At 38.8% G+C, this 27709-nt stretch overlaps 1 protein-coding gene across 2 annotated transcripts in view; it reads left to right on the top strand.

The window, feature by feature from the left end:
* The window catches only part of LMBR1 (limb development membrane protein 1), a 241507-nt gene that overhangs the window by 64895 nt on the left and 148903 nt on the right, over nucleotides 1-27709 (top strand). Inside the window, exon 4 of one of the 2 annotated variants that reach the window (XM_053609599.1) lies at nucleotides 507-646. The exons of the other annotated variant lie outside the window; for it this stretch is intronic. Coding sequence (XP_053465574.1) covers nucleotides 507-646 — 140 coding nt within the window. The remainder of the gene's footprint in view (nucleotides 1-506; nucleotides 647-27709) is intronic. 2 annotated transcript variants of the gene reach the window in all.

Raw genomic sequence — 27709 nt, 5'->3', positions numbered from 1 at the left:
TATTGATTGCTACAATTTATTTAACTTTTATTCAAGAAAAAATATTAGGCCAATGGTTAAGTATTTTTCCCCTCGAATAACCATTTGAAATTAATTCTTTTTTATACTGCTTTCACAAATATTTTTTCACCTAAAACAGTTGTTCTATTTAACAATATACACTGTTAACATATATTGTTAAAGTTGCTAATGAAATGCAATTGTGAAATACTTATATTTAAAAGAGGAACAAAACTATAGTTTATTCTTTGTAAACTGTGTGAAGCCCTCTGTCTTTACACATTCATGTCTGGGAATCTCTTTTAGGGACATTAGCCTTAAAGACCTTATTAAGGAGTTTGGAGTTCATTTAATGTAACTTCTAGGATCATATATGTATCATTTGTATTATTATACATATAATGCTTTTATTGATTAAAACATTGAAGGGTTTGCATTCTTTTTGATTCCTTCCATGTTCATTGCATTCTCAGATCACTGGTGACGACCCCTCTTCTCTCTTTCAGGTTGTTTCTGAGCACGTTCACTCTAGCAGTTTCAGCTGGGGCTGTTTTGCTTTTACCCTTCTCAATAATCAGCAATGAAATCCTGCTTTCTTTTCCTCAAAACTACTATATTCAGTGGCTAAACGGCTCCTTGATTCATGGTTAGTATATATTGCTGTATATAATTGCAATTAATATTTTAATTTTTTACTGCACTGCATTTTTAGATTTTTCTTTTCGTAGTTTCCTTTAGAATTTATGACTTCAGTAAACCATTTGGGTCCTTCATAAAGTCAGAAAACCAGATTTTACTCGTCACTTCTAATTTTTGTCAGTTATGTATTACTTTTCCTTTTACTTAATCAGTCGGTTTGTATGCTTACTGTGCTTTTGATAAATTTTCATCCAGATGTTTAGTAAGGTAATTGTGGTTAATCTGAATATGTCAGAAAAACTCAACCTCCATTTAAGACATAAAAAACATCAGCTATAGTTTGTTTAATTTATTTGTTATTAGTTTCTTTAGTCATTTAAAAATATAAGCTAGAAGGGGAAAAACACTCTATGTCAAGTATAAACTTTAAAACTAATGTGACTTCTAAACATTATGATGGACATTATAGGTTAACATGATATATTGCTTTGACTCTAGATAGACATACGGTCCACACTGGGCCAGACATTTCCTAGCAGACTCTGGGCAGGTCACTGTTCTTCTCTGACTGCAGTTTTCTTTTATCTTAATTGGGGTGACAAAACCACTTTGTAGGCTTGTGGAATGATGTATGCAAAATAATTCTTTTTAAATAAGCACTTAATAGGTGGTAGCTTTATGGTAGTTTAGACTATAAAGTGTTTTTCTTTTCATTTCTTTATTCTTTTCTGAATAATCTTGTTTTTAAGATCAATTTAGTGTGTGTACACTGAACTGTTTTCTTACATAGAAGGTGCTGGTGTAATTCTTTCTTGAGGAGTCTTAAATTTTATTACCATATTTTGCCCTGTATCATGTGCACTTTTTTGCCCAAATTTTTGAGGGAAAAATAAAGATGGATGTTATGTGTAGTACTAATTTTTTGTATCTACATAAATGTTTTAAATAATTTTATTTATGCTTATGCATTAAAAGTATTAAAAATAGATGCTAAAATTCCTTTAGAATACAAAAAACAAGTACCTAAATATAAACAAATGAAATTTGAATTTAAAATTAAGAGGAAAAATTTTTTTTTTCCTGAAAGTTTGTGCAAAAAATGTGGGTGTGCATTATATGTGGGACTGGATTATACATGGTACAATATGGCATATAATTATCTGTTAGAAGTGATTATGGGGCTTAAAGATTCTGATATCTATTCCACTGACCATGGCCATACACTGCCCTCTTTAAGAGTGTTGTTAATTTAAGAGTAACAACTAGTTACTATGAGTGTTATTAGTTGTTTTATTAATGTCATTAGGTTATTGATGTTACTAGTATTAATAGTTATTGTGTTGTAGGGTGGGTTGGATAGATTCTATTTGAACAGCAAAGGCAGATGACAAAATCAGGACACCTCATTTCTAGATGAATTTTCAGATGGACCCAAATCTTTTTTCCCCCATAGCGATGTGAGAAATTTTATAATTAGTGAACAGTCTTTTTGTGAAACAGTATCTAGAAGAAGAGTAGTCAGTGGTAAGAATTTACTGTTTGAATTTCTTCATCCCATTTTTAAGGTAAAATGCTTTTGATAATTTTTTTTTGTTACTAAAGAACTTCTTATGAGTTAATGATAAAATGCTAACAATACTTTAAGCTAACTTGCCATTTGAAATAGAAAAAATGTATCAGAGATAGCTTATTTTCATTAATTTTGCAGTGTAGGTCAGTGAATTTGGAATTTCTGAGTTAACATACAGAAGCGAGGGCTGAGTACAGTGGCTCAGGCCTCTAATATCACACTTTGGGAGGCTGTGTCAGGAGGATTACTTGAGGCCAGGAGTTTGAGACCAACCTGAGCAACATAGCCAGGGCTTATCTCTACTAAAAAAAAAAAAGGAAGGAAAGGAAAGGGAAGGGGAGGAGGGGAGGAGAGAAGGAGAGAAAGCCACTCTAGACCAGGCAACAGAACTAGGCCCTGTCTCAAAGAAGGAAAAAAAGGGAATAATTTGTCTCTGTAGTATTATTACAATTAACTATGCTTAGTTTTTATATTTGGCATTTTGCGTTTGGAAAACATCACTGTCACAAACAGTTGCTATAAAAAGCTTTGCTGCAGACTGATGTAACTTCTCTTTTAAATTGCTATCGTATTCTTTGTGCTATAATTCAACAGAAGAAAAGCACAAATTAAAATTTAAGAGAGTACCAGTTTTGCATGTATGACCAGAGTAAATTTCATGTTTCCTGCTGCCTGAGAAAGTACAGAATATGCTTCTGTGGGTGACGTCATTTTAGCCGTCTCTTATCCTGTTGCCGACACTGTGCTCTGTATGTTGGGAACATCAACCACTTCTGTGTCTTTCCCTGATCCTACAAGTAATATGTATGTGCTCAGTATACAGAATGTGGAAAAAACCAACGTGCACCTTTAACATTGTGTGCATGTATATGTCATATAGCATATAAAGTTTACATTTTTAATTATATATATTTAAAAAACATAAAAATTTACATTTTAAAATATATTTTTAAATGTATGTAACTTAAATATGTTTAAATTATAAATAACATATTTATTAATATAAACTTAATAATATTGTGAATGTTTTCTATGCCAATCGATGTCCTTTGAAAACATTCTCAGAGCTGTAACAGGAGCCATGTATACAGCAATACATTAACCTCATGGTTTTCAAAGGATTATTTGGTTTTTAAGAGTGGAATTATTTATTCCTCCAGTGACTTATTCCATGGATTTTTTTCCAGATTTGAAATAAATAGCTGAGTTGTTCCCAGGCATTGAATCTGCCCTCTCCTTTTTGTGGAACATGTTACTTAACCATTTTCCTTTGTTGAACATCCAGAAGATTTTCAAATTTTAATTATTATTTGGGTTTCTGACAACTTCCTTAGATGGTAATTAGAATGAAAATTATTAGGCTAATGAATATTACTACCGAACTGTTTTCTAGAATTACTTTTTAAATATTCTCCTAATAAATAATGAAGGAGCCTTTTGTTTTTAACCACAAATTCAGGAACTTTGAATATTATTATCTTTAAAATCTTTTCTAATTTCATGGATAGAAAATGGTTTCTCATTATTGTAATTTTAATTTTTAAAAATTTTTAGTGAGGTGGGACATTTGATTTTAATTTATAAAACATATAAAAGATGTAATTATCATTGTGTTTTATGTCCTTTGCCCTTCTTTATTTTTTATATTGAATTTATGACCTCTTTATATGTGAAAACATTGGCTTTTTGTTCAATTTTTATAAACATTTTTTAGTTTTTTTTTTTGAGACAGAGTCTCATTTTGTTGGCCTCTGTAGAGTGCTATGCTGTCACAGCTCACAGCAACCTCCCCAACTCTTGGGTTCAAGTGATCCTTTTGCCTCAGCCTCCCAAGTAGCTGGGACTAAAGGTGCCTGCCACAATGCCTGGCTATTTTGTTGTTATTGTAGTTGTCATTGTTGTTTGGCAGGCCCTGGCTGGGTTCGAACCTGCCAGCCCTGGTTAGTATATGTGGCCGGCAGCCTAACCACTGAGCTATGGGCACTGAGCCATTTCTAGTTGTTATTTTGCTTTTTTCCCCTTTATTTGCTTTTTTGATTTACAGAATTTTTATATTTTTAAGTTATATGATCTTTTTCTTCCTGTAATTTTCCTAATTGCTTTATGTTTAGAAGATCTTTTTTCTGTCTTGAGATGTGACAATGGCTTGGCGCCTTTTGCACCGTGGTTACGGAGCCAGCCACTGGAGGCAGGTTCGAAACTGGCCCAGGCCATCTAAGCAACAATGACAACTGCAGCAAAAAATAGGCAGGCATAGTGGCGGATGCCTGTGGTTCCAGCTACTTGGGAGGCTGAGGCAAGAGAATCGCTTAAACCCAGGAGTTGGAGGTTACTGTGAGCTGTGACGTCACCTTACCGAGGGTGACATAGTGAAACTCTATCTCAAAAAAACAAAAGAGATGTGACAAATGTTCAGTTTTTTCCTTGTCTTTTAAAAAATGGTTTTGTTTACCCTTAACTGTTTAATCCATCTGGAGTTTATATACAGGTGGGTAACTACCTTTTCTCTAGGTCTTTTCCCAAAGCTAGCTAGTTGTTCCACTAATTGAATATTTCTTCTTTTCTCTGCTGATATTTTATGCTTCATATTTGGTGTGTTAAATTATTACATAAGAGTTTGTTTTAAGTTAAATACACGTTTAGAAGCCAGCAAGACCTGGCTTGAATTTCAGGTCTGTCTTTAACTAACAGCAACCCCAAGCAAATTGTTTAAGCTTTCTAAGTCTCAGTCTGTAAATTGATATATCAAGGTTTAGTTATATATAGAGTTATTATATACAGTAAGTGAAATATGTGTATATTTTAAAATACCTAATTTGTTCCAGAGTAAGTGAGAAATAAGTGCTAGGTTATAGTTCAGGTTTTTCCGACTGGTTTGTCTGTCTATTCCTATGCTAATGCCATATTGTTTTGAAGACTGTAGTTTTGTAATAATTTGGTCCTGCTAGGTTTTTAAAAATTCATATAGTTTTTGAAGGTTCTTATGCAATACGGGATATGACAATGCTATGGAAATTGTTTTTAGTTGTTTATTATATATAATTCATAATGTACCAACATTTGTGTTTAAAGAAACATATATTTGGTGGGGAAACAGTAATCACACTTAGCAGAGGTCATAGCTGTGTTGGTCTTGGTGAGTGGTAGTCCATGTCAATGAGCCCATCTGTAACCACTGTCCTCAGCACTGTGGCAGCTCTGTTCATGAGCCCATTGGGGTGCCTGGGCAGCAGTGCCTGAAAAGTCTGATTGTTCCTTTTTCCTCGAAGCGCAGTTATATTATCCATAGTCATTTGTCAATAAGTCATTTGCTGTTTTGTGACATTTATAGGATTCTTTGAGGACTCGGAAAATTTCTTGATTTCTTTTACTCTCCCAGAGAGCATGTGTTCTAGTACTTTCACGCAGAAAATGTTTAATATTTATTGATTAAAGGAATAAAAGTTATCAATTGTGTCACTGAGAATATTTTGGTAAAATATTTAATTTGAAAAGAAATTTAATGGCTTATTCTTACAAAATTGTCACGATGGATGTTTTTGATCAATTTTTCCTTTAATGTGTAAATCACATATAGATTAGAGGTTAAATATGTGTTGATAATGCTTTTGTATGTGTAAAGGTATTTGGTTTGTCTTAAACAAAATGTTTGGATTTTAGGACACACAGGTTTGAGATGTTACATTTTAACCACATTGCTTTGGAATGCTGCTTAACTTCTTTGCACCAGAATTTTGTAACATAAATAAAATATTAACCTTAGTTTTAAAAGTTTGTATAGTGTGACAAGATGTACCTCTGTCTACAATGAGAAAATAGCTGGAAAACATCATACACAAAAATGACATTGGAACATGGAATGAGACAGAACTGATGGTGATGCTCTGGTCACTGAGCTTTTGGTGGTCACCATCACTTGTCAGCTTGGTGCTTGCGAGGTGTGTCCCATCATTCACCATCATTCAGTATGAGCTGGGTCATGACGCGTCAGCAAGTATAGTTATTATAGGATGGAACAAAGAGGGCAGAGATGGTAAGTGAAAATGGTAGTGAAAACTTATTTTGTTATAATTAAGATAGGGAAAACAGTAAAAAAAAGGGACAAAGTATACATTTATACACATTTTTTGTATCTCGTATACTCTTAAAAAATTAGTAGAAAAATATGAAATCCTTCAGTTCCGTATGTTGAAGCAGCAGTGATGCAGCTGCTTACTGGGGTTTCCTTTGGGGTGATGAAAGTGTTCGGCGCTGGACAGAGAGGGTTGTCACAGAACAGTGCAGACGCACTAAGTGCCACCGAATCATTCACTATCAAAAGACTGATTTTATGTAATGTGAGTTTAAAATGAAAACTAAGTAACAATTTTGGAAGATAATGAAATGACGAAATTAAGTTGTAGCCTTAAATAAAGTCAGGAAACAGTTCTTCAGTTTTTAAGATATTTTTACCCAGTGGGGCCCGAGTTTAACTAAGCTGTCCACTCACTTCTGACCAGAGACAGAAATATATATTTATAACATGATTGCCCAGTTTCAGATTCATTCCGTTTAAAGATAACCACAGTGACTCTGACAAGTGTCTCCAAGCGCTGTGTACTTATTCTGGTTTATTATCATGAATAGATGGCATGCTCTTTTGAATCTTAGGAAGAAACAGTGCAAACTCTACCTTTTAAAAAATCCATTGTTGGCATCGTCTGTAGCTCAGTGGTTAGGGTGCCAGCCACAAACCCCCAGGCTGGCGGGTTCAAGCCTGGCCGGGCCAGCTAAACAACAAGGACAACTGCAACAGAAAAATGGCCGGGATTGTGGCGGGCGCCTGTGGTCCCAGCTACTTGGGAGGCTGAGGTAAGAGAATTGCTTAAGCCCAAGAGTTTGGGGTTGCTGCGAGCTATGACGCCACAGCACTCTACCACGGGCTACATAGTGAGACTCTGTCTCAAAAAAGAAAAAAAAGAATCCATTGTTAAGTTTTATAGGAGATCAGAACAACCAAATTTTTATGTTATAAGCAAGTAAACTTAAAAATGTAAGTATATTTATTTATGAATAAATATTAAATCATAAGTAAATCTTTAATAAGTTTTAATATACCAGTTCCTACATTGTACAATATTTATACAATATAATTTTACACAATTGTATAATATTTATATAATGTACATATATTGCTTTTTTGTTATAAGAAAAAAGTTATATTAAGGTAAAAGTTTTCACAACTCATTGCTGAAATTATTTTTCTTTCCCCTAAGAAAACAAGCAAAAGCTATTCTAATTCTGAGTTTTCAGAACACTATATGAAAGTAAACTTACGGTTTTTTCTCGAATGCTTATGCTTTCTTAGAATTTTAAAATATTGTGTAAGTCACTTTTTGACAATTGGATTAAATCTTCAATTCAGCTAAAGTATTGGTTTTAACTTAGTTTTGTCATTTTGGAAATTATTGAATATAGATGAACTTTTATTAATTTACTAATTTATATTCACAAAGTTGTTTTTGTCTGTTTGAGGAAAAGTGAAGTTTGCTCCATAGTATTGCATATGGGATTTTTAAATATTTTGTGACTCCAGCAGATGGAGCTAGAAGTTAATGCATCCTTGGTGATCTGGCAATTCAGTCAGTCTTGTTATGTTTTGTTTTAACCAAGTATTCTGGGAATACTAAATAACTTTTAAATGCAAATACCTTTTTAGGGGATGGGCATTTGACATCTTTCAAATAGGTTGCCATAGACACTGATTTAGACAAATGTTTAGGATCCTACTGCTATATGGAAGCATGTAATTTTAGCTGTCTGGAGTAAAGTGATTTGACTAATATTTTATAAATTAATATGAAATAGATAATAAATGTGTATATTGACCGTAATAGTAATTTTTTAATTTAAGAATTATTTATTAAAATTATGAAAGACAGTTAAGGAATATTTATGTATGTATTTATATATGATATATATTTGCAAAATGCTAGAAACCTATTAAGCTCTGCAGAGTTGTTGGGAATCTAATTACTACTTAGCAATGTGTAACAGATTCATTAGATGGTCTTTTCATAGTGACTTATGTGTTGCACAGTTTATATTTAGATTAGCATAAGTTAAGACTGTTCTGGTTGATAAACTTAATTTTTTTCTATTATTTAGAATGAAAAAAGCTGGTCAACCAATACATGAAAAAGGGAATCTAATTTCATGACAGATTGAAGTAGCTGATATTCAGAACCTTTCTAGGTTTAGAAGCCTTATAGATATTGCTACTTGTTAGATCTGTTGATAAAGATTTTTAAATTTAGTTTTGATGACCATCTTAGTTTTGTAAGTGTAATGGTTAGAGTAGATACTTTTTAGTTATTTGTGAGCTTTCACTTAAGGCAAATTTTTATCAACTTTTGACTTAGAAAAATTGAATTTGTGCTTTTTACTCTATAACAGGGATATATATGATGGAAAGATAAATCTGAAGCATGTACGTTTATAGATCAGCAGCAACAATAAAACAAGTCTCTTTTTGTGCTAGAAATGATAGTTGTTTCTTTTTCTTCTGAATATAGAAGTGTAGTGGACCCTTAACATTTAAGGGTTTATATTCATGGTTGCGGCTATTGTGAACAGTCTTTGAGGCTCCCTGACGTGCGGTAGTTTGTAATTTTTGTGAGGCTACAATTTGAATTATGCACTTGGTGAGGCTGGGGGTAAAGTGAGCCCTGCCTGCCCTGTGAGCGCGGCTCAGTGTCCCCATCACCGTTGAGCTATGTGGTTTCCTGCCCTTTGAATGCACTTAATGGGGGAAGTGATATGATACAGGAGTATAGGGAGTTTTGACTTTCATAAAAGTGTTTAAATTATGCTCCATGATTTTTAGAGGACTTTATGTGTTCCTCTAAAATGTCCTCCCTGATGTTTTTTAATGTTTTGGGTGTTATTCCTTTTCCAGTCTTCATAAGAGCCCTGTGAGTTACAGCCTGTTGAATCCTTAAGGAGACTGAGTGACAGAGTTGCAGTCCCCTTTCAATGTCACATGGAGCTAATAGGTGCAAACTCAGGCTTGTCAGACATCAAGCACCACTCACTCAGACCTCTGCATGGTGACTGCTTTATTGAAATTGGATTTTTAAAAACCTTTCTGTAGTTGAAAGTGTTTTGGTGTCTTAAGAAGGCCTGAGTGTGCATGTGCCCATCCACATGCAGACAGCTGAGAAGACAGATGTGGAAATGTTGTGTTCTATTTTACTGTCTTACAAACTGATCACAGTTGGGATGTGAATGGATGGATAGAATTAAAGGGATGTCATTCTCATTATTTCCCTTAGTAAAATCTTATTAAACTGATATGATATGCTCTTTTTGGCAGATAATGTTTACAGAATTTAAAATATTGTACCTTTCTCACCCAGAATGTTAACTATGAGATACCATTTAGTGATGTGGGACAAACAGGAGATCTGGAATCTGATCCTGGGTCTATCATTTGTAATTTATGGGATTTATGTGGAATTTACTGACTTTTAAAAAATAGTTCGGTTCGTTAATGAGTCGGAGAAGGAGATCTTAGATTTTTTTCTATTCCAAATTTCTATGTTTTTATGTTATTCTTGGTGCACTAAGATAAAAGTAAACTTTTGTTTATCTTGAACAGATCTTAATTTCAGATTCTCACAAACATTATGTTTACTCTATTTAAGTATTTTGTTGAAATAAAGATCTTTAAGTCCATTAGAAATAGAAAGAGACGTCCATAGAAGCAATTCTTTGTATGGAGCAGATATAAAACTAGGACTTTCCCCCTCCTAGCCAGTGATTTTCAACTGATGTGCTCTGAAAAATTTTAAAGGTTATTAATTAAATTATTTTCAAAAGAAGTTCAAAGCATAGTAAGTATATTCTTCTTTTTACTCTTTTATTTGGTCACCATAATTTAAGTGTGATGCAGAAGTTTATAGGTTCAAGTGCTGAGATAAAAAAGGTTGAAAAACACTGCTGAATGTGAATTGAAATCTGGTACAGAAGAGCATGACCCAGTGAGGCTTTCCAGTTATTTAATTACATTTAAAATAGTTCCAGCATACCATCATTGGAATAGATTGCACTTTCCGAACCTATCAAAGAGCAAAATAGAAAGGGTTTGGAAAAAGGAGAGAAAAGAATAATCTTGATAGTATTTGTGAGGTATCTTGGAGTCCTGTTGTAGAATTGGATAAGGTCAGACAATTAAGTTCATGAACTCATCCTAGAAAAAGCGCTGCTGCTGCTGTGGTCACCTTTGGGGTGCTCCGTGGGGAGCTGTGCGCCGCCACCAGCGCCTCATCCACCTTCAGAGCAGCGTTGGAACTCTTTCTGGAACGGCCATCAGAGTTGTCGTCACATGAACTCTGACAGTTAAGTTCTCGAACTCACCCTAAAAACCATGCCATGTACCTCACTGTCACCTTCAGAGTCCTCTACTCCCTGGGCTGTATGGTGACTGCAGGGATATTCAGCAACAAGGTAGGTAGCACTTTTTCTAGGATGAATTTGTGAACTTAATTGCCAGATCTTGTACAGTGGAACAGTTAAATTTTAGGAATTTAGGGCAAGGGAATAAAGAGAATGGATATTTCATAATATTTCTATCTAATAAGAGAAAACTAAGATGTAGGATTGATATTTGTTTTTTTAATAGTAAACAGAGACTTTATTTTATTGTTGAGTTGTGCATTTAAACTTTTTTTTTTTTTAAAGGGCAGGGATGTCAGTAAGTATCTGGGAAGGTCAGCTGGAAACAGTGTAGGCAGCTACAGACTAAGGGACATTTTTTTTTTTAATGCACTCTATGCTGCAGTGTTTTATGCTAGAGCTTTCTCTGTATTGTTTTATTTTAATTTTTAATTTCAGCTTGCTTGTTCATTCTTCGTTTGAAGTACTCTTTTGTTTTTTGTTCATTTTCTTCTTCCTCTGGCGATGCTCTGTCCCGCTGTTTTTTTTGATGTTAGTAGAGAGGGGGTCTTAATCTGGCTCACTGGTGGTCACGCTGGTCTCGAACCTCTGAGCTCAGGCAGTCCACCCGCCTCGGCCTCCCACAGTGCTGGGACTACCGGTGTGAGCCACCACGCCCGGCCTCCCTGTACTGTTTTATGGAGAACTAAGGCTTAGATGCAGAGTAGGAAAAATTAGGAAGACCAAGATTCAAATGTTGGTAGAGAAAACCCTTCAAAAGCTAAATACAGTACAGCTGAGATGGAATAAGAGGGACTGGATATACCTACCACCTGAAGCAACCTGCTTTTCAAGAAACTGTAGGCAATGAAAGACGGTAATCCTCGAGAGATGAGAGCCAGACAAAGTCATACCTGGAGAAGTGTTCGGGCTCTGTGCAGAGAGAGGGAAGCCAGATGGAGCTGAGTGGTGTTCTGGGAGGAAAGACTGGGATTCAGAGAGGCCAAGCAGGGCAGAGCCAGGCAGTGTCCCGGACAGAGAGCATGGAGAAATATTGTAAAATACTGCAGTGACGGGTAGAATCAACGGGACCTCATCTTCTCAGTTCAAACATTTCCCTTGGTAGAATCCTATTAAGCAAACGTGCTCTTGTTGGCAAGCAGAGGCCCTCTGTGTCGTCTCACAGGCTGGAATCAGTGTGTTCTTAGGGTTGCGTTTCTTATTGGAGGCTGTGGGGAATTGCTTCCATACTTACTCAGATTGTGCTTGTAGGACTGAGGGTCTTTGGTCCTAGAAGCTGCCTGCCTCTTTTTGCGTGTTTTCCCTGTGACCCTCTTCAGCAGACATGGATCAAGTTCTTCTTTGACTTCTGCTGCATCTCTCTGACTCCAGCTGGAGCAAGTTTTTCACTCTTTGCTATTTTGTTTTGCTTTAAAACCACATGAAAGGCCTCATGTAGTTAGATTATGCTCACCTGGACAATCCAAGCTGCTCTCCCTATCTTCCTGTCCTAAGGTCCATCATCTTAATTACATCTGCAGAGTCCTTCTTGCCATATTTACTGAGTTGAATAGTGTTTCCCAAAATTCAGGTCCACTCAGAACCCTTCAGAATGTGACTTTATTTGGAAATAGGCCTTTTGCAGACATAGTTAAGATGAGGTCATGCTGGATGAAGGAGGGCCCAAGTCCAGTGGTTTGTGTCTTTATAACAAGATAACACAGAGACAGGCACACAGGGAGTAAGGCAGGTGAAAACAGAGGCCCAAACTGGAATAACGTGTCAGTAAATCCAGGAGCGCCACAGATTAAAGGCGGCCCAGAGAGACGAGGGAGGATTCTTTCCTGCAGTCTCCTTCATACAGGAGCATGGCCCTGATAAGGCCTTGATTCCAGACATCTAGTGTCCAGAACTGGGAGAGAGAATACATTTCTGTGTGTGATACTTTCTTAACAGAAGCCCTCAAAAACTAACATGTCTGTGACGTGACATACGCAAAGTTTCGAAGGAGTAAGGCGTGGATGTGTTTGGGTGTCCAGTCTGCCTACTTTGAGTGTGCTGCTAAGTATATAAAGCAGGAAAATATAGCTCAAATGAGGAGAAAAATCAATCAATTAAAACTGACTCAGAACTGATCTATATGTAGGAATTAGTAGATAAGTGCATTAAAACTGTCTTCCATGTGTTCTGGAAGCTAAAGGAAAAACTGAACATGTTGAGACATGAAAGGTGTAAAAACCAAACTGACCTTCTAGAGTAGAAAACTGAAACGTGTGGCATGAAAATGTATTGGACAGGATTAGGTGTGGCAGAAGAAGAGCTTTAACGAACTTGAAGACATAGCAGTAGAAAACTATTAAAAAATGAAATACACAGAGAAAAAAATGACTGAAAAACTCCCCAGGGTTCCACATTTTGTATGTTTGTGCCTCCAAACCTTGTGTTAAAATTTGATCCCAGTGTTGGAGATGAGGCCTGGTAGAAGGTATTTTGGTCATGGGGTGCAGATCTTCAGTAGATTAATTCCCACCCTAGAGTGGGTAGTGAGTGAGTTCTTATTCTGTTAGTTCCCAAGAGAGCTAGTTTTTAAAAAGAACCTGGAACCCCCCTCCCCATGCTTCCTCTCTTCCCGTGCAGTGAGGGTCTGCACATGGGGCTCCCCTTGTCCTCTGCCATAAGTGGAGGAGGCAGGCCGAGGCCCTTGTCAGAAGCAGTGCCCGCACTATGCTGTTTGTATAGCCTACAGAACTGTTAGCTAAGTAAAGCTCTTTTCTATATAAATTATACAGTCTCAGATATTCCTTTACAGCAATGCAAAACAGACTAGGATACCAGTAATTAGTAATTAGTATTCCTGAAGGAGGAGAGGTAAGAAAAAATATTCAGAAAGTTAATGGCAGAAGATTTTCAAAGAAGTCCAACTGGCCCTGTGCACAAGAAACATGAAGAAAACTACACCAGGCGCTTCATCAAATTACTCAAGATCAGTGATAAAGAGAAAACTTTAAAAGCATCCAGGGAAGAAGGCATGTTATGTACAGAAGCGTAATTATAAGAATTAAAACATATTTCTTATAGGAAATGCTGCAAACCACGTGGCAGTGGATCAACGTCTTTAAAGTACAATCAGCCTCCCTACCCAGGGGTTCTACATCCCTGGATTCAGCCACCATGGATAGAAAATATTAGGAAAAAAGATGGGTGTATTTGTATCAAACATATACAGACTTCTTTTTCTTATTTTTATTTCCTAAACAATGTAACTAATTACATACTATTTATGTTGTAATAGCTATTATAAGAAATTTAGAGATGATTAAAAGTATACGGGAACATGCGCTTAGATTATATGCAAATACCACACCACTTTATAAGTATTATATACCAATTTTGTCATAGCTATCCAATACCACTTATATTAGGAACCTGAGCATCTGTGGATTTTGGTATCTGTGGGGAGGCCATGGAACCTTCCGTGGATATGCTAAGGGCTGCTGTACTAAAGATAAATCCCAGCCAATCTAATTTATCCAGTGAAAGTTTTTTTTTTTTTCCAAAAACAAAGGCAGATACACAAAAGGCAAAAATTCATCACCAACAAAAAATGTTAAGGAAAATACTAGTTAGATCTATAGAATGGAATAAAGAATACTGCAAGTGGCAGTTTTGTAGGTAAATAGAAAAGCTTTTCAAAATTATGTATCTTTAAAAAAGATAATTGACTGTTAAATAAAAAACAGTAACAGTGTGTTGTGAGTTTTACTCTGTGTGACAGCAGTAGCACTAAGGGGGGAAGACAGGGAAGTGCTGTGACGCAGCAGTGAGGCCCGTGCGGCACACGGGTCTCACAGTACAGTACAGGGAAGTGCGGTGACGCAGCAGTGAGGCCCGTGCGGCACACGGGTCTCACAGTACAGTACAGGGAAGTGCGGTGACGCAGCAGTGAGGCCCGTGCGGCACACGGGTCTCACAGTACAGGGAGGTGCGGTGACGCAGCAGTGAGGCCCGTGCGGCACACGGGTCTCACAGTACAGTACAGGGAGGTGCGGTGACGCAGCAGTGAGGCCCGTGCGGCACACGGGTCTCACAGTACAGTACAGGGAGGTGCGGTGACGCAGCAGTGAGGCCCGTGCGGCACACGGGTCTCACAGTACAGTACAGGGAGGTGCGGTGACGCAGCAGTGAGGCCCGTGCGGCACACGGGTCTCACAGTACAGGGAAGTGCGGTGTACGCAGCAGTGAGGCCCGTGCGGCACACGGGTCTCACAGTACAGGGAAGTGCGGTGACGCAGCAGTGAGGCCCGTGCGGCACACGGGTCTCACAGTACAGTACAGGGAGGTGCGGTGACGCAGCAGTGAGGCCCGTGCGGCACACGGGTCTCACAGTACAGTACAGGGAGGTGCGGTGACGCAGCAGTGAGGCCCGTGCGGCACACGGGTCTCACAGTACAGTACAGGGAGGTGCGGTGACGCAGCAGTGAGGCCCGTGCGGCACACGGGTCTCACAGTACAGTACAGAGAGGTGCGGTGACGCAGCAGTGAGGCCCGTGCGGCACACGGGTCTCACAGTACAGTACAGGGAGGTGCGGTGACGCAGCAGTGAGGCCCGTGCGGCACACGGGTCTCACAGTACAGTACAGGGAGGTGCGGTGACGCAGCAGTGAGGCCCGTGCGGCACACGGGTCTCACAGTACAGGGAAGTGCGGTGTACGCAGCAGTGAGGCCCGTGCGGCACACGGGTCTCACAGTACAGTACAGGGAGGTGCGGTGACGCAGCAGTGACACGGGCCTCACAGTACAGGGAAGTGCGGTGACGCAGCAGTGAGGCCCGTGCGGCACACGGGTCTCACAGTACAGTACAGGGAAGTGCGGTGACGCAGCAGTGAGGCCCGTGCGGCACACGGGTCTCACAGTGTTACCATAGGGTAGATCGTGGTAAGTTACATGTGAAAACCCAGAATAGCTCAACAAAGATGTACATAATAAATACAGGAAATAGGTGGCGCCTGTGGCTCAGTGAGTAGGGCGCCAGCCCCATATGCCGAGGGTGGCGGGTTCAAACCCAGCCCCGGCCAAACTGCAACAACAACAACAAAAAAAATAGCCGGGCGTTGTGGCGGGCGCCTGTAGTCCCAGCTGCTCGGGAGGCTGAGGCAAGAGAATCGCGTAAGCCCAAGAGTTAGAGGTTGCTATGAGCTGTGTGATGCCACGGCACTCTACCTGAGGGCAGTACAGTGATACTCTGTCTCTACAAAAAAAAAAAAAAATAAATACAGGAAATAAAATGGAATAATATATTTAATCTATTAGAGCATAAAAGAGAAAAAGGGAAAACAGCATATGGGCCAGTAGAAAACAAAAAGCAAGATGATAGATTTAAACTATTTAAAAGGCAGAGATTATCAGATGGAATATAAAAGGACCCAAGTATGTGCTGCCTGCAAGAAACTTACTATAAATATAAAGGCAAAAGTAGATTAACAGCAACAGGAGAAAAAAGATACACTAATCAAAAAAAACAAAACAAAACTGGGGTGGTGCCTGTGGCTCAAAGGGGTAGGGCGCCAGCCCCATATGCCAAAGGTGGCGGGTTGGAACTCAGCCCCGGCCAAAAACTGGGGGTGGGGGGGGCGGGGGAAGCGGGATGGCTATATGATTATCTGACAAGGGAAAAGCATATTGCCTGGAATAAAGACAATTTTATATAGATAAAAGGTTTCATTTATCAGAAGAACCTAGTGATACTCAACATTTATCTACCTAATAGCATAGCTATTAAATATATGAAGCAAAAATTGATAGAAATGAAAGGATTTTCAAAATCACAACTAGATATTTCAATATCACTTCAGTAACTGATAGAACACATAGAAAAAAAATAAGAATGTAGAAGTCTTAAAGATACTGTCAATCAACTTGATCTAATTTGCACTTATAGAACACTTCATCCAACAATAGAATACATATTTTTTAAAGTATAATAGAGGTATTTAGCAGAAGAGGTCACATTTTGTGCCATAAACTTAAGTTTCAGTATATGTAGAAGGACTTAAGTCATGCAAGTTATGTTTTCTAATAATAATGAAATTAAATAAGAAATTACAGAAAAATTAAAAATATATCTAAAAAATCTCAAAGTATTTGGTAACTGAACTGACAACATGCTTTATGATAACCATTGGTTAAAGAATAAATCAAAAGGGAAATTTGAAAGTACATACTTTGAACTGAATGAAAATGAAAACATTTTCAGGTTTGTGAGATGCATCTAAGAAGTGTCTAAAGATCAATTTGTAACATTACGATATCTGAATTCAAATAGGAAAAAGGTCTCAGATCCAGTTCCTACAGATTCAACTAATGAATCCCAAAGAAAAAGAAGGAAAATGAAAAAAAAAAAAGATAAATTAATGAAATAGAAAACAGAAAATTGACGAGAAGACTAATACAGTTGATAAATGATACCAGATTGATTAGCAAAGAGACGAACCTTTCAGTATTGGGAATGAGAAAGGTGATGGCACCATGGGTTCTGTTGCTATTAGAAAAGTAATAGGGGCAGATTATGACTACTTTTATGCCAATGAATTCAATAACTTATTGGACAAATTTCTTAAAAGGTAAGAAATATAATATTAAAGCATTGGTTCTCAACCTGTGGGCTTGACCCCTTTGTCACAATGACAATACATCGCAGCATTAGGAAGGTTGAGAACCACTGTATTAAAGCCTTCTCAAACATTGTGGGAATGTTACAAACATTCTCATAAAACTTGAGGCCAAGAGGATTTTGCTATCCCTTTTACCTAATAATTAAGGAAGAAATAATAGCAATTGTACACAGATTCTTCCAGAAAATTGGAGGTGAGGGAATATTTCCTAACTCATTGAATCCAGCATTGCTGTAATACTAAAACCAAAGATAGTACATGAAAACTTCAGACCAATATCACTCATGAACATAGATGCATAGATTCTAAACAAAATTTTAGAAATCAAATACAACTACATAGGAAAGGATAATACATCATGGCTTTAAAAGTCAGTCAGTATAATTTGCCATATTTATATGCTAAAAAAGAAAAGACATTGTTATAGTACATGCCGAGAAAGCATATGACAGAATTCAATGTTGATTCCTGATAAAAGTTCTAAGCAAACTAGTTCTGAAAGGGGAGGTCCTCATTCTAGTAAGTGTATCTACAAACACCCTACAGATAACATCACACTTAATGGTGAAAGACTAAGTGCTTTCTCTCTGAGGTCAGAAACAAGGCAAGGCAACACTGTTTAACATTGTTCTGGAGATTAAGAAAACCACTCAGGTTGGAAAGGAAAAATTAAAGCTGTCTATTGATAGATGATACCATTGTGTAGAAATTCTGATGGAATCTGTTACAAAAAAGCAGTTTTGCCTGGGTGTGATGGCTTACGCACGCACTCCATCCTGGACCACAGAGTGAGACCTGTTTTAAACAAGCAAAAAAAAAAAAAAAGCTTTCGGAACCCAAAAGTGGATTTTGCAAGGTTATAGCATATAAGATTAATATACAAAATGTGATTGCATTTCTATATGCTAGCAGTGAATAATTCGAAATTGAATTTAAGAACCAATACTACTTCTATATAGTAACATCAAAAATACGGACTACTTAGGGATGTGTGACACCTCTATACTATAAACTGTAAGACATTGAGAGAAATTTAGAAGTACCACAGTAAGTGGAGACATGTAATATATTGTGTGCATGGATTAGAAGACTATTGTCTGAATTTGGGCAGCTATAATAGGATACCTTTGACTGGGTGGCTTAAACAACAAGTATTTGTTTTTGATGGTTCTGGAGACTGAATGTCTGAGATGAAGGTGCCAGCCTGGTTGACAGACAGTTATCTCTGTGCATTCTTAGGTAGTTGAGAGTGGAGTGAGTGTCCTCTTTAGGGCACCATCCCATCCTCAGGCCTGCACTCTCATAACTTAACTAAGGGCTCCATCTCCAAATGCTCTCACATTGAAGATTAGGGTTTTAATTTATGCATTGGGGGGGGAGACAAAAGCTTCATCTGTGTTCATACCACTCTCCATTGCTTGCATCACTGCCTGGGCTCCACCTCCTGTCAGATGGGCAGTGGCCTTACATTCTCATAGAAGCATGAACTCCACTGTAAACTGTGCATGTGAGAAGCCTAGATTGTGTGCTCCTGTGAGAATCTAATGTCTGATGATCTGAGGTGGAGCTGAAGACATGAGCAACACACTTCAGGTGCCATTGTCTCCCATCTCCTCCAGGTGGGACCATCTAGGTGCAGGAAAATCAGCTCAGGACTCCCCACTGAGTCTGCATTATGGTGAATTGTATAATTATACAAAGTTCTAAAAAATGCAGTCTTTTCTAAAGTACAAAGTCAAGTGGCTGACAAATAAACAGCTTTATTGAGAGTTGTAACTGACATAAAGTGTATAATTTGGTAAGTTTTGACGTCATGCACCAATGATGCCATCACACTTAAGCTGATGAACACAGATATCCATGGCCCCCCAAGTCAGTTACAACTCAATAAAGCTGTTAAAAGTTAATATTTTTATTTTTTTCTATATGTTGTGATTTTGTTCATTTCGCACTGACAATTGAAGGTTAATTTTAAGACTAGTTTTTTTCTTTGGCCTATCACCTTTTCCTGAGCGGATGTTTCCTTGTTAGCACTTAGCTATGTAGAATGTAATATTGTTCATGCGTGCAACTCATATTTGGGCTTTCTCAGTACTAAAACAGGCATTGGAGAACCAAAACAAGGAAGAGAAAAATACACATGCATCATGGATTTTAGATCTAGAGATTTATACTGATAAAATTGCAGGCATCTATAAAGAATATGAGAAGTTTGACATGTAATGGGATTTATGTTGCCTGGAAACATAACAGCATATTAGTTAAGAGTGGCTTAGAATTTTCTAACTCTGAGACAAGGTCGTGTTTCTGAACTTGAAGGCCGTCTGTAAAGTGGAGGACCTACCTTGTCATAAAGAATTAGGGAAGTCCTCTAAAGCAGGGGTCCTCAAACTTTTTAAACAGGGAGCCAGTTCACTGTCCCTCAGACCGTTGGAGAGCTGGACTATAGTTTTAAAAAAAAAACCTATGAACAAATTCCTATGCACACATCTTATTTTGAAGTAAAAAAACAAAATGGGATGGGTGGCACCTGTGGCTCAGTCAGTAGGGCGCCGGCCCCATATACCGAGGGTGGTGGGTTCAAACCCGGCCCCGGCCAAACTGCAACCAAAAAATAGCCGGGCATTGTGGCGGGCGCCTGTAGTCCCAGCTGCTCGGGAGGCTGAGGCAGGAGAATCGCTTAAGCCCAGGAGTTGGAGGTTGCTGTGAGCTGTGTGAGGCCAAGGCACTCTACCAAGGGCCATAAAGTGAGACTCTGTCTCTACAAAGAAAAAAAAAAAAGGGAACAAATACAATATTTAAAATCAAGAACAAGTAAAGTTAAATCAACAAACTTACCAGTATTCAATGCGAACTATGGGCCTGCTTTTGGCTAATGAGGTGGTCAATGTTCGGATCCATATTTGTCACTGCTAGTCATAACAAGTGATGCAAGTGTGCATCAGTTAGTCTAGATCTAGTTGGAGATTTCAGATGTTTCATTCTGGAAAAAGTCTGTTCACAGACATAAGTGCTACCAAAGATGGTTGCCATTTTGAGTGCATGGTTCCTGAGATTAGAATGTCTCAGAGGGGAGAGATGCATAGAAATTAGGAAGGCTGCTTGACTTGAATGCATCTTTCAGAGAGTCACAATTCTGCAGTTTAGCCATTTCCATTTGGTAAATCGTATCCACATTTTCAATGTCAATAGAAAATGAGTTACAGAAAAGCTGTATGTCCTGTTCATGGAGATGAAGCTCTTTAAATCTAAATTGGAACTCCTTTTGCAACTTTTCCAGTGAATCCACACATGTTTTATTTGGGAATGCAACCAGTGGATTTTCTGCTAACAGATTTTGAGTTGTGGGGAGATAGCAGAAATTTTACTCTTTCACTTGTTTGATGAGGAGGCCTAATTTTACTTCAAATACTTTCACATGTGATTATATATCACAGATGAGCTTCCCCTTTCCTTGAAGTTGCACATTGAAACTGTTGAGTAGCTCTGTTACATCTGTCAGAAAGGCAAGGTGCCATTTCCATTCTGCATCATTGAGCTCTGGTACTTCTTTGTTTTCTGAAAGTAGAAAAGCTGTAATCTGTGGAAGTATGTCATAGAAATGGTTCAAAACTCTCCCTCAACTCAGCCAATGGACTTCTGTGTGGTACGGAACATCTTCACAGGCAACATTTAGCTCAGACAGAAATTCCTGAAATTGTCTGTGGTTTAGTGCATTAGCTCTAATGAAGTTAACACAAGATACCACAGTTTTCATAACAGAGTCCACTTCCGTGATTTACTGCACAGCGCTTGTTGGTAGATGAGGCAGTGTATGGCTATTGGATGAGAATGGTTATGTTTGTCCATCTCTTGGTTAACGCGAGCAATTACTCCTTTCTTAGACCCCACCGTGCTAGGAGCACCACCAGTTGTCACACTGGCTAGTTTTGCCCAGTCCAGCTCCAAACTATTCACAGTTTGGCAAACCTTTTCATAAATATCCTCTCCTGTAGTTGTTCCTTTGATGCTTTGCAGTGCAGCAAGCTCTGTGACTTCGAAATAGTCATTCGTACCACGAATAAAAATTAGGAGTTGTGCAGAATCATGAACATCATTACTTTCATCAAGTGCCAAGGAAAAATAGGAAAGGTTTTTTGTGGAGTTTTGTAAATGCTGATGCAAATTGTCTCCTATTTCTTCAATCCTTCGTGTAATTGAGGGTCCTGAAAGACTCACTGTACTAAATAAATCCGTCTTCTCTGGACACATCTCTTTGGCAACAGAAAGAAGTCATTCTTTAACAAATTCTCCCTCCACGAATGGTCTGCCAGTGCAAGTTATTATCTTGGCAACTTGAAAACTTGCTCACAGTGATGAAGTGTGTAGCTGTTTCTGCTTCACAAAAGTATTTTGCTGAGTTGTCATTGTATATTTCAGTTTTAATATTTTATCTTTTCTCACTTCTCCAACCAAACTATCATATTTATCTTTATGTTGAGTTTGATAATGTCGATGCAAATTGTATTCTTTGAACACAGATGCTATATTCTGGCATATCAAACACATAGCTCTTTCCTTGTACTGCATGAAAAAGTAATCATAAGTCCACTGTTCTTTGAATATCCTATACTCCGAGTCAATTTTTCTCTTTCTGGATATCATTGTTTCCTAGGGATTCCAAATTGCTATTAGTAAAATACATACATACATACATATATATATATATATATATATATATAGCGCTCCAAAAACAATATGCCAGCAATAACTTTGCCCACACAGAGACATATAGACTGCACTGCCCATCAGTGCAGTCTGATCAGTGCCCATCAGTGCAGTCTGATCAGTGCCCATCAATGCAGTCTGATCAGTGCCCATCAGTGCAGTCTGATCAGTGCCCATCAGTGCAGTCTGATGAGTGCCCATCAATGCAGTCTGATCAGTGCTCATCAATGCAGTCTGATCAGTGCCCATCAATGCAGTCTGATCAGTGCCCATCAGTGCAGTCTGATCAGTGCTCATCAGTGCAGTCTGATCAGTGCCCATCAGTGCAGTCTGATCAGTGCCCATCAATGTGGCCCTGCCAGTCCACATCATTTCAGCCTTGCCAGTGCCCATATGGTGGAACTCCACTTTTACCTCAGGCTCACACTGGTGCCGTGCGGGAATAGGCACAATTACAGAGCTGGTTCCTCTACCACCTTTCCAGTTCGCACTACCCTGTGCGGACTGCACTGCGATCTGTGAACTCGCACAGGAATCTGATCTCATGGGTGAGAAAGACCCATGTGATCAGATTCCACTACAGGAAAAAAGAAGGCATGTAGGCCTTTTTTCTTCCAAATCTAATGCGAGTTCAGCTGTACAAGTGTATGGCTGAACTCGCACTGCTCAGAGATCGCAACAGTGTGAACCGGGGCTTACACAGCACACAACATACAACATCATACACAACTGAATAGCAATCAGAATATAAATGCACTTACTGGCAATTAAATTAGGATTCCTACTCCTCGGCTGTCTGCAGAGCCAGATTAAGTTCCCATGGGGCCCTAGGCAGATTACCAGTTTGGGGCCCCCATGTGATAACACTGAGCAATGACCATTTGCAATAACACTGACCACTGACCCTTTGTGGTAACACTGACTACTAACAATTGGCATTAATACTGAGTGCTAACAATTATCATAATCACTGAGCACTGACTATTTGCATTACCTCTGAGCTCTGACCATTTGCATTACCTCTGAGCACTGACAATTTTCATTAGCCCTGAGCGCTGACTATTTGCGTTATCACTGTGATGCAACCCCCCTAGAAACCACCCACAACCAACTAACCAACTAAAAAAAAAAGGCTTTCCTAACTTCAAAAAAAGGCTCTTCTAACTTCAAAAAAAGGTGCCTCCTATCTGCAAAACAAAACAAAACAAAACAAAACAAAATAGACCTCCTAACTTCAGGAAAAAAAGGCCCCCCTTAACTGCAAAAAAGGGCCCTACTAATTGCAAAATAATAATAAAAAAAAAAGACCTCCTAACTTCAAAAAAAAAAAATCCTAACTTGTTCTTACCTCAGTCTTTAGGCAGCAGCAGGCTCTGCACAGGGAACCTGGTGACTCCTCCAATTACACCAGAGACTGAGATGAGGAGTCGAGAGACATAGAGAAGGAGGGGCGGGGAGAGACAGAGAGAAGGAACGGAGTTGGAGAGTTGGCGCACATTCACACATGCGCACTGCGGCCCCGGTGAGATAAGTCGGCGACTAAGCAGGACAGGTAGCTGTGGCAAAAACACCTGGCGGGCCGGATAAATGTCCTCGGCGGGCTGCATGTGGCCTGTGGGCTGTAGTTTGAGGACCCCTGTTCTAAAGCATCCAGAACAATGTCTGCTATGTTAGATATGTAACAAATACAGGCATACTGATAACTGCGCTTGGGTTCCAGACCATTTCCATAACCTGAGTAGGGAAATTGCCTTGATGTTGATGGCTGCTGACTGGTGGGGTGGTGACTGCTGAAGGCTGCGGAGGCTGTGGAGATTTCTTCAATAAGACAACAGTTTATTATCCAAGTTTGCCACATGGGGCTCTTCCCTTTCATGAATACTTGCTCTGTAACATGTGATGCTGTTTGGTAGCATTTTGCCCATGGCAGGACTTTGAAAATTGGAGTCAGTCCTCTCAAACTCTGCTGCTAAGTTTGTTTAATATTTTAGGTCCTATGTTGGCAATTCCCCGGTGATTTCATCTCAAGAAACCACTGTTTTTGTGCATCTGTAGGAAGTAACTCCTCATCCATTAAAGTTCTGTCGTGAGACTGCAGGTCCTGCTTCTACTCCAAGCCTCTTGCTGTTTCTAACACGCAACAAGTCTCTCAGTTGAAGTCTTGAGCCCCACAGTCGTCCAGGAGGGTTGGAATCACCTTCTAACCATCTGTAAATATTTAAAAATATCTGTTAATATTTTTGACATGTAATGGGATTTATGTTGCCTGAAAACATAATAGCATTTATATATTTACAGATGGTTTATATTAAAAATAATCTTTTGATATTTTGACCTCCTCCTGTGAATTATGAATGTTCTTAAAGGCACCTAGAATGGTGAATACTTTCCCAGAAAGTTTTCAATTTACTTTGCTTAGATCTGTCAGAGGAATCAATATCTCCGGCAGTTTTTGCTTTATGAAATGTAGTTCTTAAATCGTAAGTCAAAATTACTCTTGATCCATGGGCTACAGAATAGATGTTTCATTAACAGACATGAAAACAACATTCATCTCCTTATGCTTCCCCATCAGAGTTCATGGGTGACCAGATGAGGGTTAATGAGAAGTAATCTTCTGAAAGGAGTCTTTTCTCTGAGCAGTACATCTCAACAGTGGACTTAAAATACCCAGCAAACTATGCTATAAACTGACACGGTATCACCCAAGATATTTTTGTTCAATTTATGAGTATAGGCAAAACATATTTAGCATAATTCTTAAGGGTCTCAGGATTTTTGGAATGGTATATGAGCCTTGGCTTCAACTTAAAGTTACCAGCTGAATTAGCCCCTAATAAGCGAGTCAGCCTGTCTTTGAAGCTTTGAAGCTGGCGTTGGCTTCTCTTTCTCTATGGGAGTCCTAGATGGCATCTTCTTTCAATATAAGGCCATTTTGTCTGCACTGAGAGTTATTTAGCATAGCCACCTTTATCAGTGATCTTGGCTAGGTCTTTTGATAACTCGAGCAGCTTGTCCATCAGCACTTGCTCCTCCCTTTGCACTTGTGTGTCATGGAGAAGACTTCTCCTTAGACCTCCTGACCCAACCTCTGCTGCTGCAGCTTCTCTTCTGCAGCTTCAGTGCTGCTTGGAGCCCATACAGAACTGAAGAGAATTAGGTTTTTGCTATGGATCAGGCTTTGGTTTAAGGGAATGTTGTGACTGATTGAATCTGTCTAGAGCACTAAAACAGCTCTGTATCAGCAATAAGACTGTTTTGCTTTCCTAGCACTGGTGTGTTCACTGGAGTAGTACTTTTAATTTCCTTCAATAACTTTTTCTTTGCATTCACAACTTGTCTGACTTTGTGCAATAGGCCTCGCTTTTGGCTCCCCTCAGCTTTTGACACGCCTTCCTCACTAAGGTTAATCATTTCTAGCTTTTGATTTAAAGTGAGAGATGTGTGATTCTTCCTTTCACTTGAGGACTTAGGAGCCACTATAGAATTATTAATTAGCTTAGTTTCAGTGTTCTTGTGTCAGGGAATAGAGAGGGCCAAGAGGGGATCAAGATGGAGAAAGATGGAACAGTTGATCAGTGGAGCAGTCAGAACACCCAGTGTTTATTGATTAAGTTTGCTGTTTTTATGGGTGTGACTTGTGGCACCCGAAAACAATTACAATAGTAACAAAAAATCAGTCATCCTACATCACTATAACAGATACATTAACAATGAAAATGTTGGGCAGCGCCTGTGGCTCAGTGAGTAGGGCGCCGGCCCCATATGTGGAGGGTAGCGGGTTCAAACCTAGCCCTGGCAAAACTGCAACAAAAAAAAAATAGCCGGGCGTTGTGGCGGGCACCTGTAGTCCCAGCTGCTCGGGAGGCTGAGGCAAGAGAATCGCGTAAGCCCAAGAGTTAGAGGTTGCTGTGAGCCGTGTGACGCCATGGCACTCTACCCGAGGGCGGTACAGTGAGACTCTGTCTCTACAAAAAAAAAAAAAAAAAAAAAAAAAAACAATGAAAATGTTGGGAATATTGTGAAAATGATGTGAGACACAGAGACACAGTGAGGACGTGCTGCTGGGAAGACGCACAGATCTGCTGCAGGCGGAGCCGCACGGTCCTTCAGCTGTACAAAGGCACTGCCTGGGAGGCACAGTAAAGCAAAGCATGACAGAACTAGGTGTGCACTGACCAGGTAATAGTTTTTATAGTTTTTTGAAAGGACTGTGAGATATTTAGTTCAGTTAAAACGGTCTTATGTAAACGGAGTATAATCTTTGACATACTGACCTTCATATTTTATAACACAAACGATTTAAAACTGGCATTTCTCTTTTTTCCACCATGCCATAACAAAGCAACATGATTCTCTAGTCTAGTAAAGAATAATACATTATCATGTGATAATTTACATAATACTAATTATTGTTAAACCTCACATATCTCAAAGTGAGTTACTTGGAAGATCAAATTCTCTGGAGTAGTCAAAACACAGGCCAAAGGCTACACACTGTGGTTTGTGAACTGGACCTGACGGGCACAGCTTTGATCCAGGACTATTTATTCTTACTTTAGATATAATTCTGAAAAATTTGTGTGTATAATTCCTGTACCCATAGCTTCTTGGAGGACAGAGAGATTGTTTTTGGAATGTAAATTGTTAGTAACAAAAGTAAGAACTGAGACACCTAGCAGATAGTGAGACGAAAGGGAGCCTGGAGTCTCAGAGGATGGGGGTGTGGTATAGGAGCTGGTAGTGCTGTGTAGCTTCTGGTGATATAACTGTTAACAAAAACAAAAACAAAAATCATTTATTTTATGGCAGGAATTGTGCCAAATGTTACATATTTATTATTTCGTTTTATACTTAATAGCTATAGATAGTCACGTCATTAGCTTCATAAATGAGGAACTTGTGACTTAGCAAGATTGTCACCTAGAGGTGCAGATAAGACAGGAACCTGAGTTTATCTGAAACTTGAATGTGTGCATTTAACCATCATTCTATGTGCCCTTCCCCTACTGGAACAGTAAATAATTGACTGTAATTATAACATTTTTGAATAAAGGAAAGGGTTGAAATTCAATTCAATTCTAGGCTTTCTTTAAAACCTAGAAAGTATAGGAGTATTTTAAAATAACTTTCATTTTAGATAGCTCAAATTGCAGTTTTTCTACTAAAATATGTTAAGACAGCTAAAAAATTTTGTGAAACATTTTACTTCTTGCAAAGACAAATATGTATTATAAATTTGTTAAATCTATGAAGATGTTTGAATAAGAAACTGAATGTGTTAACTGCATAGCCTTGTCTACTAAAGGAAATGAATCTCTCTCGCTAATCCGTACAGGCACCGAATTAATTCTTTTTGTTTATATTCTATTCTGTTTCAAAGAGAATTAGGGCAGTTATGAAACCACATGTTAATGTGCAACCACAGGAGTTGGAGAGTAGCTTCCGTTGGTTCCCTGTGTTCACTGAGAACTCAGGCAGTCTCTGCGTGAGTGCAGCGTGTGCAGCGTGTGCAGCACGAGTGCAGCGTATGTGCAGCGTGTGTGCAGTGTGTGCAGCGCGTGTGCAGCGCGTGTGCAGCACGAGTGCAGCATGTGCTGTGCGTGTGCAGCGTGAGTGTAGCGCGAGTGCCGCGTGTGTGCAGCGCGAGTGTAGCGTGAGTACAGCGTGTGTGCAGCGTGAGTGCAGCGCGAGTGCCGCGTGTGTG

Source organism: Nycticebus coucang, chromosome 11, assembly GCF_027406575.1.
Source record: "Nycticebus coucang isolate mNycCou1 chromosome 11, mNycCou1.pri, whole genome shotgun sequence".
NCBI lineage: Eukaryota > Metazoa > Chordata > Mammalia > Primates > Lorisidae > Nycticebus > Nycticebus coucang.
The sequence above is the reverse complement of the archived record's forward strand: the minus strand, read 5'-3'. Positions and strand labels throughout refer to the sequence as shown.